The sequence below is a fragment of the Callithrix jacchus genome, chromosome 1 (genome assembly GCF_049354715.1).
Source record: "Callithrix jacchus isolate 240 chromosome 1, calJac240_pri, whole genome shotgun sequence".
Classification (NCBI taxonomy): Eukaryota; Metazoa; Chordata; class Mammalia; order Primates; family Cebidae; genus Callithrix; species Callithrix jacchus.
In genome coordinates this window covers 74,362,924-74,377,159 of record NC_133502.1, presented here as the reverse complement: position 1 = coordinate 74,377,159, position 14,236 = coordinate 74,362,924, and the positions used below count along the sequence as shown (strand labels likewise).

The 14,236-nt window shown below is 37.0% G+C and overlaps 1 protein-coding gene across 10 annotated transcripts in view; it reads right to left on the bottom strand.

The window, feature by feature from the left end:
* AUH (AU RNA binding methylglutaconyl-CoA hydratase) overlaps window positions 1–14,236 on the bottom strand; it is a 211,340-nt gene that overhangs the window by 104,180 nt on the left and 92,924 nt on the right. For all 10 annotated transcript variants that reach the window (XM_078365598.1, XM_078365596.1, XM_017971716.4 and 7 more), the window contains exon 4: window positions 6,918–7,004. In XM_078365598.1, the coding sequence (XP_078221724.1) occupies window positions 6,918–7,004 (87 nt within the window). The remainder of the gene's footprint in view (window positions 1–6,917; window positions 7,005–14,236) is intronic.

Genomic DNA, 14,236 nt, shown 5'->3' with positions numbered 1-14,236 from the left:
CACAGAATATACATTCTTCTCAGCACCACATCACACCTACTCTAAAAGTGACCACATAATTGGAAGTAAATCACTCATCAGCAAATGCAAAAGAACGGAAATCATAACAAACAGTCTCTCAGACCATAGTGCAATCAAGTTAGAACTCAGAATTTAGAAATTAACTCAGAACCACACAGCTTCATGGAAACTGAACAACTTGCTCTTGAATGTTGACTTAATAAACAATGAAATGAAGGCAGAAATTAAGATGTTCTTCGAAACCAACGAGAATGAAGACAAAACATACCAGAATCTCTGGGACACATTTAAAGCAGTCTCTAGAGGAAAATATATAGCAATAAGTGCCCACATGTGAAGCAAGGAGAGATCCAAAATTGACACCCTATCGTCAAAATTGAAAGAGCTAGAGGAGCAAGATCCAAAAAAAACTCAAAACCTAAAAGAAGACAAGAAATAACTAAGATCAGAGCAGAACTGAAGGAGACAGAGACACAAAAAACCCTTCAAAAATCAATAAATCCAGTAGCTGGTGTTTTGAAAAGATCAACAAAATAGACAGACCACTAGCCAGGTGAATAAAAAAGAAAAAAGAGAATAACCAAATAGATGCAATAAAAAACGATAAAGGGGATATCACCACAGATTCCACAGAAATTCAAACCATCATCAGAGATTATCACAAACAACTCTATGCACATAAACTAGTAAACCTGGAAGAAATGGATAAATTCCTGGACACTTGCCTCCTCCCAAGCCTAAACCAGGAAGAAGTCAAAATAGACCAATAACAAGATCTGAAGTTGAGGCAGCAATTAAGAGCCTACCACACAAAAAAAGCCCAGGTCCAGATGGGTTCACAGCCGAATTCTACCAGACACACACAGAGGAGCTGGTACCATTCCTTCTGAAACTATTCCAAATAATCCAAAAAGAGGGAATCCTTCCCAAATCATTTTATGAGACCAACATCATCCTGATACCAAAACCCGGCAGAGCCTCAAAAAGAAAAGAAAACTTCAAGCCAATATCCATGATAAACATAGATGCAAAAATCTTCAATAAAATACTGGCAAGCCGATTGCAACAGTACATCAAAAAGCTTATCCACAGCAATCAACTAGAATTCATCCTGGGGATACAAGGCTGGTTCAACATACACAAGTCTATAAACGTAATTCAGCACATAAACAGAACCAAAAACAAAAACCACATGATTATCTCAATTGATGCAGAGAAGGCCTTTGACAAAATTCAACAGCCCTTTATGCTAAAAACCCTCAATAAACTAGGTATTGACAGAACATATCTCAAAATAATGAAAGCTATTTATGAGAAACCAGCAGCCAATATCATACTGAATGGGCAAAAACTGAAAGCATTCCCTTTGAAATCCGGCACCAGACAAGGATGCCCTCTCTCACCACTCTTATTCAATATAGTACTGGAAGTTCTAGCCAGAGCAATCAGGCAAGAAAAAGAAATAACGGGTATTCAAATAGGAAAGGAAGAAGCCAAATTGTCTCTATTTGCAGACGACATGATTGTATATCTAGAAGACTCCATCATCTCAGCCCAAAATCTCCTGAAACTGATAAGCAATTTCAGCAAAGTCTCAGGATACAAAATCAATGTGCAAAAATCACAAGCATTCCTATACACCAATAACAGACTTAAAGAAAGCCAAATCAAGAATGAACTGCCATTCACAATTGCTACAAAGAGAATAAAATACCTAGGAACACAACTAACAAGAAATGTAAAGGACCTCTTCAAGGAGAACTACAAACCACTGCTCAACGAAATAAGAGAGGACACAAACAAATGTAGAGACATTCCATGTTCATGGTTTGGAAAAATCAATATCATGAAAATGGCCATACTGCCCAAAGTAATTTATAGATTCAACACTATCCCCATCAAGCTACCAATGACCTGCTTCACAGAACTGGAAAAAACCACCTTAAACTTCATATGGAACCAAAAGAGAGCCCGCATAGCCAAGTCAATTCTAAGCAAAAAGAACACAGCAGGAGGCATCACACTACCAGACTTCAAACTATACTACAAGGCTACAGTAATCAAAACAGCATGCTACTGGTACCAAAACAGAGATCTAGACCAATGGAACAGAACAGAGGCCTCGAGGCAACACAACATATCTACAACCATCCGATCTTTGACAAACCTGACAAAAACAAGCAATGGGGAAAGGATTTCCTGTTTAATAAATGGTGTTGGGAAAACTGGCTAGCCATGTGCAGAAAGCAGAAACTGGACCCCTTCCTAACATCTTACACTAAAATTAACTCCAGGTGGATTAAAGACTTAAACATAAGACCTAACATCATAAAAACCCTAGAAGAAAATCTAGGCAAAACCATTCAGGACATAGGAGTAGGCAAGGACTTCATGAACAAAACACCAAAAGCATTGGCAACAAAAGCCAAAGTAGACAAATGGGACCTAATCAAACTCCACAGCTTCTGCACGGCAAAAGAAACAGTCATTAGAGTGAATTGGCAACCAACAGAATGGGAAAAAAATTTTTGCAGTTTACCCATCTGACAAAGGGCTGATATCCAGAATTTACAAAGAACTCAAACAGATTTACAACAACAAAACAAACAAGCCCATTCAAAAGTGGACAAAGGATATGAACAGACACTTTACAAAACAAGACATACACGAGGCCAACAAACATATGAAAAAATGCTCATCATCACTGGTCATTAGAGAAATGCAAATCAAAACTACATTGAGATACCATCTCACACCAGTTATAATGGCAATCATTAAAAAATCTGGAGACAACAGATGCTGGAGAGGATGTGGAGAAATAGGAACACTTTTACTCTGTTGGTGGGAGTGTAAATTAGTTCAACCATTGTGGAAGACAGTGTGGTGATTCCTCAAGAACCTGGAAATAGAAATTCTATTTGACCCAGCAATCCTATTACTGGGTATATATCCAAAGGATTATAAATCATTTTACTATAAGGACATGTACACACGAATGTTCATTGCAGCACTGTTTACAATAGCAAAGACCTGGAACCAACCCAAATGCCCATTGATGATAGAATGGATTGGGAAAATGTGGCACGTATACACCATGGAATATTATGCAGCCATCAAAAATGATGAGTTCATGTCCTTTGTAGGAACATGGATGAACCTGGAGACCATCATTCTCAGCAAACTGATACAAGAACAGAAAATGAAATATTGCATGTTCTCACTCATAAGTGGGTGTCGAACAATGAGAACACATGGACACAGGGAGGGGAGCACTACACACTGGGGTCTGTTGAGGGGAATAGGGGAGAGACAGCGGAGGTGAGGAGTTGGGGAGAGATAGTATGGGAAGAAATTCCAGATATAGGTGAAGGGGAGGAAGGCAGCAAATCACACTGCCACGTGTGTACCTATGCAACAATCTTGCATGTTCTTCACATGTACCTCAAAACCTAAAATGCAATTAAAAAAAAGAAAATTTTAAGTGTACTGTAATGTTATAATTAAAGGTATCATTAATAAATATCAAGGGAGCTCACAAGAAAAAATGGAGATAACAACTAGCCCAGAAAAGAAAAGCTACAGCTACGATAAAAGAAATTGCTACTGCAAAGACAGAAAGAGTTCCACAAAATTCCCAATTTCAAAATCCATTAAACAGAAAGACACTCTGGAACAAATAACAAGATAACTTTAATAATGAAACCAATCTTAGTCACCCTGTTCCATATATATAAACTTACAGGCAGCATCAACTTATACTTCTAAGATCAAGATCTCTGACCAACTTCTAAACAATGTTCATATGCTCTGTGTCAAAAGGTACCTAAACATGAGGCTGAAGCTAGGGAGAAAAACAGGGCCTAAGACTATACCAGCACAGAACGAGAAGAGGCAGAATACGTAGGTAAGCCCAAAGCCAGTATAGAAATCAAAATACATATATTTAAAATTTTAATTCTAAGAAAGTGAGAGAACAATGACAAAACCACACAAGATGCAAAAAGGTGTTAAATGGTCAAATTCTACAGTTCTTTCAAGTAACATGATTTGTTTCGTATACAGCATAGAAAAACATGGAAAGCTTTTCATCTCATTCTGTGAAGTCAAATAACCTTGACACCAAACCAAAAAAAAAAAAAAAAAGACCCACACACACAAAACAAAATTAAGAGCTCAATCTCCTTTATGATACCACCCCTAACCACAATGACCAGGTTGGGCTTACTCCAGTAATGTATGGCCAGTGCAACATCAGTAAACCTATTAATACAACTCAGTATAATAAAGGCTAAATAAGGCAAACACTAACATACATCAGTTATAATCCTGACACATATTTTAAAAGGATTTGACAAACTTTAACACTTATTCTTGATTAAAAAAACAAAAGCAATCTCCTAACACATTGAAATAAAAGAGAAATCATAATTACTAGCAAAATATTAAAGGTACCTACCAAAGTCAAAGAAAGATAAGGATGATCATGCTCACCTTAACAAATGAATATTCTATGAGGGCCTGAGCCAATATGAAAAAATATGAATATGTAAGGTTAAAATGTTGCATGGGAGATAAAAATTACATTAGTCATAGGTAATTATCTATAGATATTATACTTTTCAACTGAAAGCACAAGAAAATTAACAATAATTACCACAAATAATTATAAAGCTGACAAGATACGAAATAAGCACATGAAAGTTAATAACTTTTGGCCAGGCACAGTGGCTCACGCCTGTAATCCCAGCACTTTGGAAGGCTGAGGCAGGCAGATCATGAGACCAAGAAATCAAGACCATTCTGGCTAACATGGTGAAGTCCCATCTCTAATAAAAATACAAAACTTAGCTGGGTATGGTGGTATGCACCTGTAGTCCTAGCTACTCAGGAGGCTGAGGCAGGAGAATCGCTTGAACCCAGGACACAGAGGCTGCAGTGAGCCAAGATCACGCCACTGCACTGCAGCCTGGCGAAAGACTAAGACTCCTCAAAAAAAAAGTTAATAACTTTCTTACAGACTATAATAACAACACTGCAACAGAAACAAGGAGAAGGTCTCATTCAAAGGAATAAATGCTATAAATAGCTAAGAATATATTTCAGGGGAGAAAAAAGATATAAGACCAAGACCAATGTGCAGAGAAGTACAAAATTTCCTTGCAAGACATTAAAAAAAGAATGACCCTCAAAAATAAAAGCCAAGCACACAATGGTTAGATTTACTATCATAAAAATGTCAAAACTGTATTAAAAAATCAATAAAATTCCAATCAAACTGCAATTTAGACATATTTAGACATTTTTTCCCCTTTGCCTTAAAACATAATTCTAAATTCATTTAGAAAAACTGATATGTGAGACTCAACAGAAAGAACCTTCAAGAAAAAAGAATAATAAAGAGAATCTAGCATCATCGAAATATTAAAAGTTTTAAATTTAAAGATACTGGAATCAAATTAAGCACATTAGAAGAGTGTCTGCAACATTTAAAACAAAGAATATAAAAATGTCTTTTAAATAAACAAGTATTAAATAATTCCGTAAAAGGAGGTTGAAGGATGTGAAAAGGCAATTTACAAATGAAGAAAATGCTGAACAACGTGGCTCACACATGTAATCCCAGCACTGTGGGAAGATAGGAGGATCGCTTGAGGCGGGAGTTCAAGATCAGCCAGGGCAACATGGTGAGACCCCCCCCCCATCTCTACAAGAAAATTAAAAATCAGCCAGGCCTGGTGGTGAACACCTGTAGTCCTAACTACTTAGGAGGCTGAGGCAGGAGGATCTCTTGAGCCCAGGAGTTGGAGGCTACAGTGAGCTATTATCATGCCACTGCATTCCAGCCTGGGTGATAAAGTGAGACCCTGTCTCTGGAAAAAAATCAGAAATAGCAACATTAAATGCTGGCAGGAACATGAGGAAACAGATACTGTCTTTAACTGATAGGAACATAAATTATCTTTTTTTGAAATGTAATTTTGTAGAACTTATTAATATTAAAATATAAAATGAACAAATGATAACTGGAACAGTGATTCCCTGTTCAGGAATCTACGCTTATGTACAAAGGGATTCACTACCTTTGTACATATTCACTACTGGCCGGGTGCGGTGGCTCACGCCTATAATCCCAGCACTTTGGGAGGCCGAGGCGGGTGGATCACGAGGTCAAGAGATCAAGAACATCCTGGTCAACAAGGTGAAACCCCGTCTCTACTAAAAATACAAAAATTAGCTGGGCATGGTGGTGCACGCCTGTGGTCCCAGCTACTCGGGAGGCTGAGGCAGGAGAATTGCTTGAACCCAGGAGGCGGAGGTTGCAGTGAGCCGAGATCGGCCATTGCACTCCAGCCTGAGTAACAACAGCGAAACTCCGTCTCAAAAAAAAAAAGGTATTCACTACCTTATTATAAATAACATAAACAGGGGAAAAAAACTAAATGCTCAATAATGAAGAAATAACCTAAAAATTGGGGTAAGACTGGATTAATATTCAGCAGTAAATTAAAAATAAAAATAAAATAATGGTTACTGTAATTCTAAAAAAGTATGGTCCTATACACATATAAAACAAAGGAATCCCTAACCTGTTTGCACATATAGTTAAGAAACATAGATACTGTAAGTCAAAGGCTTATGCCAAAATATTGTTTAATAAATACCTTCATATGCTATCATACATAAAAGACATTTGTAATTATTAAATATTTTACATAACTTTTGAAATTAAATATAAGTGCCATTTAAAAATGAACAGCTATAGGTAATGATTAGATAATTATATAAATATTTAACCAACACTTACATAGATATATATATATATAATGTGCAACTTTTTAAACCTGACTTTTAAGATCACCTTCAGCATGCTGAAAGAAGAATTTAATAGTGCTTACCAATATCATTAATCACTGCTCTTATTTTGGAGACAAAAGGACCAACTTCACTGGAACTCATTTTGGCTCTTTCCTTAAGGTCAGCACCTGCAAAATATTTTATTTACAAATATAATCTAGTTGTAAACAAAATGTTAAGGCAAATAATTGAAAATTTACTTAAGATTAATATATAACTTCAAGATCAACCTAATTCATCTTTTAATAGAATGACATTACTTGTTTTCCTTCCCAATGGCCATATCAGCAAGAATAAAGTATTTGTCTATTCACATGTCTACCATGGGCTTAAAGCAGTGCTTCTCCAGCTTTCTGGTCTCAGACCCCTTCACGCTCTTCAAGGAAGACACTATGGTTGGCATCTACTGATCTATAGTTACTCTATTAGAAAACAAAACTAAGAAATTATTTCAATGTTTATTCAATTAAAAATACAAATGAACCCATTAATGTTAACATAAATAACAACAAATTGGTGATACAACCTTGCTTCTTGCAAAGCTCTGTCAGTTTATCTACCACTGTTTCTGCAGTGATTAGCACTAATGCCAACCCAGCAAAAAGGGCAGATCACATTTCGGTCAGTCCCTTTGACTTCATGGATGCCTGCCTTGGGGACTGTCAACCACATGGGAGAAGTGTAGATTTAAAGTACTAACAAACTGACAATTTCATAATTATGACTACCACAGAATCGTAACTTTGGAACAGAGAAAAATAAGTACATGGAATTCCTTAAGGGATCATTAACTCTGAGATCAAAGATAAGATGGGTCCCCAATTAAACAAACAAACAACAAAGTAAAATTCCAGCATAGAAGGCATACACTTAGCTATTTACCCCATTAGTCTATTATAAATCAATCATGATGATATATAGTATCCTAAGTAAGGGCTGGGGCAGGGGCATTCTGATGTCACACACTTTCACAGGGAGTGAGAACCAGAGTTGACAAAGCACATATCCTAGCATCCATCAGGTCTTAGATATGTATATCCTAGAAAGTCTCTCACATACACAAGAAAATACATATAACTACATTCAAGGGAGCATATAAAGACTAGCAAAAAAAATGGATATTACCTAAATATCCATCCACAGGATATGTGGAGAATTAACAAAACAAGGACATAAGTATAAACAGAATGTTACCTGGGTAGCATGAATATGAAAGAATTACAGTAAATACAGATAAATCTAATGAATATTAGTGAAAAAGCGTAATTACAAAAAGATACACAGGATAATGAACATAAATGTTTAAAACAATAATGCTGTTCAGGGACATAAAGCACACAGAAATTATAAATTCAGTTGGTGGTTATGGGGGCTGGGGTGGGACTGGCAATGAGTACACAGAGGACTTCAGTTTTGTTTGTAGCACTCTATTGCTCAGGTTGGGTGGTGGGTGCTAAACATGTGAGTCTTTAAGTGTTCTGGGATGCCTGTTATGTGTCTTCACAGTTAAATTTTCCATGAAGAAATGTAACAAAGAAAAATGCTGGCAAAACCCAAAACAAGTAAATGTTTTAACTTGGTGTCAAACTCTTCTTTAAGGTCCTATTTCTCAGTTCCATTACTTCTTAAATTTAAATCTTTTACATTTATGACCACTCATCTCAAGTGAGCCATTCTGCTGCCCAGCAATCCTACTGTATTTCCTGAGTTCAACCACTTCACAACTTCTCTCTCGACAAATCTCAAAACCTCCTATCAATCCTACCAAAAGCCAGAAAAGAAATTCTACTTCTACCTACCACCAAAGCTATCCACCCAGGACTTAAACGCATACATTCTGCCCTGACTCCTGTTACTATGAATGGACTAACTCATTGACAGTGACAGGAGACAGACAAATTCCTAGGCAGAAAGGGATGGGTTCCCAGTGAAACTCAACCTTCAAGCCTAAGATAGTTTAAAGCCTAAAAACTGAGCCGCTAGTTGTAGAGAGTCCACAAGCAGAGAGAACTTCTATCCCCATATTACCCTCACTCTCTTGATTGGTTCCTTCAGGATGATGCCTTTTAACCAATCAAACACTGCTTTTTCCAGGCCCACCCAGGGACCAATCAGCACACACCCCCCCCATTCTAACCCATAAAAATCCCAGACAGCCTCACAGGCAATTACCCACTTTAGGTCCCCTATCACAGCTGAGAGCTTTCTTTCTGTCACTCAATAAAAGTTTTCTCTCCCTTACTCTCTGGTGTCCACACACCTCATTCCTATTGGTCACGGGACAAGAATCTGGAACTCGTGGAGCTGTGGGTGACAGGAATGAAAGGGCTGTGACACACCACTGGCCGGCTCGCTGAGCTGCGGGCAACGAGAATAAAAGAGCTGTACCATGCTCCTCCTAGCCAAACTACAGGAGAAAGAGAGCTGTAACACATTCCCATTCACTGAACTATGGAAGTAAAGAGCTGCCACATTTCTGGGGGCCCAGACCTCGGGACTCCCCGAGCAAGAGTTGTAACACCCCTTGGGACTCCATGACTGCTGACATCTCTGAGTGTTTGGGCGACACCACATTCTCCTTATCTAGACACCAGCACCCAACACAGAAGCCATTTGTGGCATGCCCAGTTCAGTCTCAAGCTGAGCGTGGAGTCGGAGCAGGTACAGGACTCCAGTGGGCGTAAGCCAAGCACAACCTGCCAGGCCAAGTGGGTGGGAAACCCGAGTGAGGCCTAGACAGAGAGGTGGCAGCGGCAGCAGAGATTTCTGGCTGGCAAAGTGGCACCAAAGGAATCCTGTAACATCATGAGGGAGGCCAATCCATCCCCTTGTGCACCAGATTCAACCCCTTCTAATCTCCTTGGGGACATCACTCACTCCAGCACTTAAACTCTCTCCTTGGCTGGCACCAATATTACCCCTCCTTAGAGATTTGTTGCCATCCGCATACAGCAATAATGTAATACTGACATCTTAAAAAAAAGCACTCACATAGACTTCCACTATTAGCTATAATGGAACAGGTTATCATCAGACCAATTCTTCCATGAAACACTGGAGAAAATATGTAAGACAGCTGCTTGAGCAACTAAGGCAGCCAGAATGTAAAAGGCTGGAAAGCCAGAGAAGGGAAACTATGGTAAGCCTCTGCTTTCCCCCCAGGACATACACTGAGTTATAAACTGGTTGGGGAAAGAGAATATAAGCACCATAGCAGGAAGCAGCAGCTCAGAAATCTCTGTAATCTCCTGGAACTGGGGAGACAAATACTGGCAGATTACTGGCTCAGCCAGAACTTTGAAGCCAAGATCCTGGAGAAGAAGGAACTACAAACAAGAGAGCCCACTAAAGGGACTCACCAAATTAATGAAATAAAGGTGAAATCATACACATTTTCATTAGTTGCAGAAAAAGAATTTGATAAAATTCAATATCCATTCCTTAACATCTTCACTGAGGAAGAATTTACATAAAATAGAGTTCCGTCACTTTAAGTATAGAATTCAATGATTTTTACTAAATTTATAGAGTTGTACAATCATCACCTCAATCCAATTTTGGAACACTTCCATTATCACAAAAAAATCTCTCATGCCCATATGAAGTCGCTCCCTGTTCCCACCCCAGCACCATGTAACCACTAATCTATGTCCCTAAAACTTGGGCTTTTCTGGACATTTCCTATAAATAAGTTCATACCCTATGTGGTCTGTTCTGTTTTCTTTCATATGGCATGGTTTTCAGGTTCATGCATGTTATAAGCAGTAAGTCCTCCAGTGCATGAACATACAAATGTTTTGCTTATCCCTTCATCAGATGACAGATATTCATATCATTCCAACTTTTGGGCTACTATGACTAATGCTAGCTAATAGGACATTCACTTCAAAGTTTTTGTGTGGACAGATGTTTTCATTTGTCTTGGATAAACACAAAGAAGTAGAATTGCTAGGTCATATAGTACATTTTCATTTAACTTGGAGAAAAGAAAAAAAAAATCCTGCCAAGCTGTTTTCCTAGGTTGGCTGCACCATTTCACATCCCTACCAGCAATGTATGAGGGTTTCTGTCTTCCTAGTCATGAACAATTGTCTGTCTTTTTTATGGTGCCTATTCTAGTGAGAATGAAGTGGTATCTACAAGGATTTTAATTTGCATGTTCCTAATACTAATGAGATTAAACACTTTTCATGTCCTTATTGGTCATTGAAACAGCTGCTCTAGTGAAATGTTCGTTCAAGTCTTGCTCATTTTTTTAAACTATGTAATTTGTTTTCTCCTTACTGAGTCCTAAGAGTTATAGCTTAGATATGAGCCCATTCTAAAATATAAGATTTACAAATATTTTCTTCATTTATGGGACTTGCCTTTCACTTTCTTGGTGATTTTTGAAGCACAAATTTTAATTTTGATTAGAATTCATCAAAATTATCAAATTTTTCTTTTATCACTTGTGCTTTTCCTGTAATAAAAATCAACACTAATTCTTGATTAAACTATCTTAGCAAACTAGGAAGAAAAGCTGATTTTTATAATAAAAAGCAATTGTAAAGTACCTATAGCTAACACAATGGTCAATTACTAAAAGCTTCCTCCCAGGGACCAAGAAAGAGACAAGGGTGTTCCCTAACACTTTTAAACACTGTAATAGATGTACTAGTGAGTGTGATATGACCAATTTAAAACATAAGGATTGAAAGGTATAATAATAAAACTGTCATTATTAGCAGATGACTTAACTGTATTTGAAGAATAGCCTGAAGAGCACGGTGGCTCAAGCCTGTAATCCCAGCACTTTGGAAGGCCGAGGCGGGTGGATCACGAGGTCAAGAGATCGAAACCATCCTGGTCAACATGGTGAAACCCCGTCTCTACTAAAAATACAAAAAATTAGCTGGATATGGTGGCGCGTGCCTGTAATCCCAGCTACTCAGGAGGCTGAGGCAGGAGAATTGCCTGAACCCAGGAGGTGGAGGTTGAGGTGAGCCGAGATCACGCCACTGCACTCCAGCCTGGGTAACAAGAGCAAAACTCTGTCTCAAAAAAAAAAAAAAAAAAAAAAAGAAAAGAATTAAATTTAGTAAAGTTGCTGGATATAAGCTCAATATACAAAAATCAACTGTACTTCTATATACTAGCAAAAGAAACTTGAATGTGAAATTTCAAAAAGATATCACAAAACATCCAAAAATCAAGAAGTGAAAGAATAAATCTAATAAGAGGCACATGAGACATTGACAAAACTGAAAATTTTACTAAAATAAGGAAGCCCCAAATAAAAGAAGAACACATTATGTTCATCAGTTAGCATAGTCCATATTAAAAGATGTAACTTCTCTCCAAATTAATATTGTTATTCCAATAAAAATTCCAATTTTTCTGGAAATTAATAAGATGAAAATGCAAAGTCCCAACAACAGTCAAGATACTGTATAAAGTATTGGTGAAGGTGTAAAGCAATGAGAACTCTGACTTAAGACTGCTGGGAGTAAAACTAGTACAATCATTTTGGAAAGCAATTCCACTCAATATATATACACTCAACAAAAATGTATGATATGTTTACTAAAAAACATGTACAAGCATAGTTAGAGCAGCACTATTAGTAACAGCTAAAACCTGGGAGCACCTGAAACAATCAGCAAACAGTAGAACAGACAAATTATGAAATATTTCTACAAGGAATAAGATGGCACTATTCCTAGATGAATGGTACAGACTGAATCCTACAAATATATTCAGTGGAAGAGGTCAGTCTGCATAATTCCAATTACATGAAGTTTGAAAATAGGCAATATTAGTATTTGGTGATAAATGTCAATGTGTTTTGGGAGATGGGTAATGATAAGGAAGGGACATGTGGGATGACTGCTGTGTGCTGTGAATGTTCATTTAATTTACGTGGTGGATGCACAGTTGACTTTGTTTTGTAGAAACTTACAGAATTATATGCTTTTGATATGTGCGATTTTCTGTATGTACACATTATACTTCAATTAAAAAGTAAAATTAAAAATACTTCAATTAAAAACTTCAGTTTTAAATTTCCTGATTACATATGCCCTACCCCTTCAGCTACCAATTTTTTCTTCCTTTTTATGCCAAACTTTTCAAAAGACCTGCCCTCCCATGCTCTCCTCCTATACTGTCTCCAAGCAAGCGACACAAAAAGAGGAAAAAATAAACATAACAAATAAGTAATTTACTTAGAAGGGAATACATGTTTTGAAGAAAAAGGTGAAGATAGTACAGAGAGGTATTAAAGGTGATTACTATGTAACAATATTCAATAATGTCACAAATACTAGTCTATTTGATAATGTATAATAAGCTTTGTGAATGGCAGTATCGTAGCCAATGAAGTTGATCTGAGGAGAGATTATTGTAAAAAGATGTAAGAAGATTCAGTAAGATTTCATATGTTCCTTGTATTTCAAATGTTCCTAATAATTTAATACCTGGTTCTCAGTCATTTTAAATGAATTTCATAGCTCCTCTGTTACATATTTGCAATAACTTTATTGCTTTTACATTATCTATTGCAAACTTTTCATCTAAACATATAGTTGGAAATGTATAATACACTGAGTAGACAATACATGGAACTGATAGATTATTTAACAATTTTGAGAAAACATATTTTAAATATCACCCATTATAATGGTCCTCTACTAAAATTTCACATTTGTTTTCATAAATTCCTTCTTTTAAATATTCTTAAGGATTAATATGTATTAATTTTCAATACTTATATTTTCAGACTACTCCAGTGAACTTTAGAGAAGTTATAGGAAAACACACTATTCTCTGCTATGCACTACATGATATGTAGCTTCCTTATGTCAATAAAGGAACCATATGTCAATAAAGCTTCTCAACAGCCAAAAATGTCCCTAAAATTCCAAAACGCTTCACAGTGAGTGTTAAACTCCCACTTGAAATCTAATGCTTTAAGCCACTGATCTTCAACCTTTTCATTCCTATTATTGCTAAAAGAATTTTGAAAGTATGTACTCCTTTGAACATTTTTATGCTGACATTTAAAATTTTTCATCATAAGTTTAAGTAGTTTCAAAGATTTCAGTGCACTGTGAACACTGACATTTTTAAACAAATATGTCATTTTCAATGAATTCAGTGGAATCTACATTATCAGTGGTTTAGTTCTTAAAATTATCCACATTTAAAACAGAAACACGCCAGGCACAGTGGCTCACACCTGTAATCCTCGCACTTTTGGAGGCTGAGGCAGTTGAATCACTTGAGGTCAGGAGTTCAAGAGCAGCCTGGCCAAAATGGCAAAACCCCATCTCTACTGAAACATAAAAATTAGCCAGGAGTGGTGGTGGGCACCTGTCAT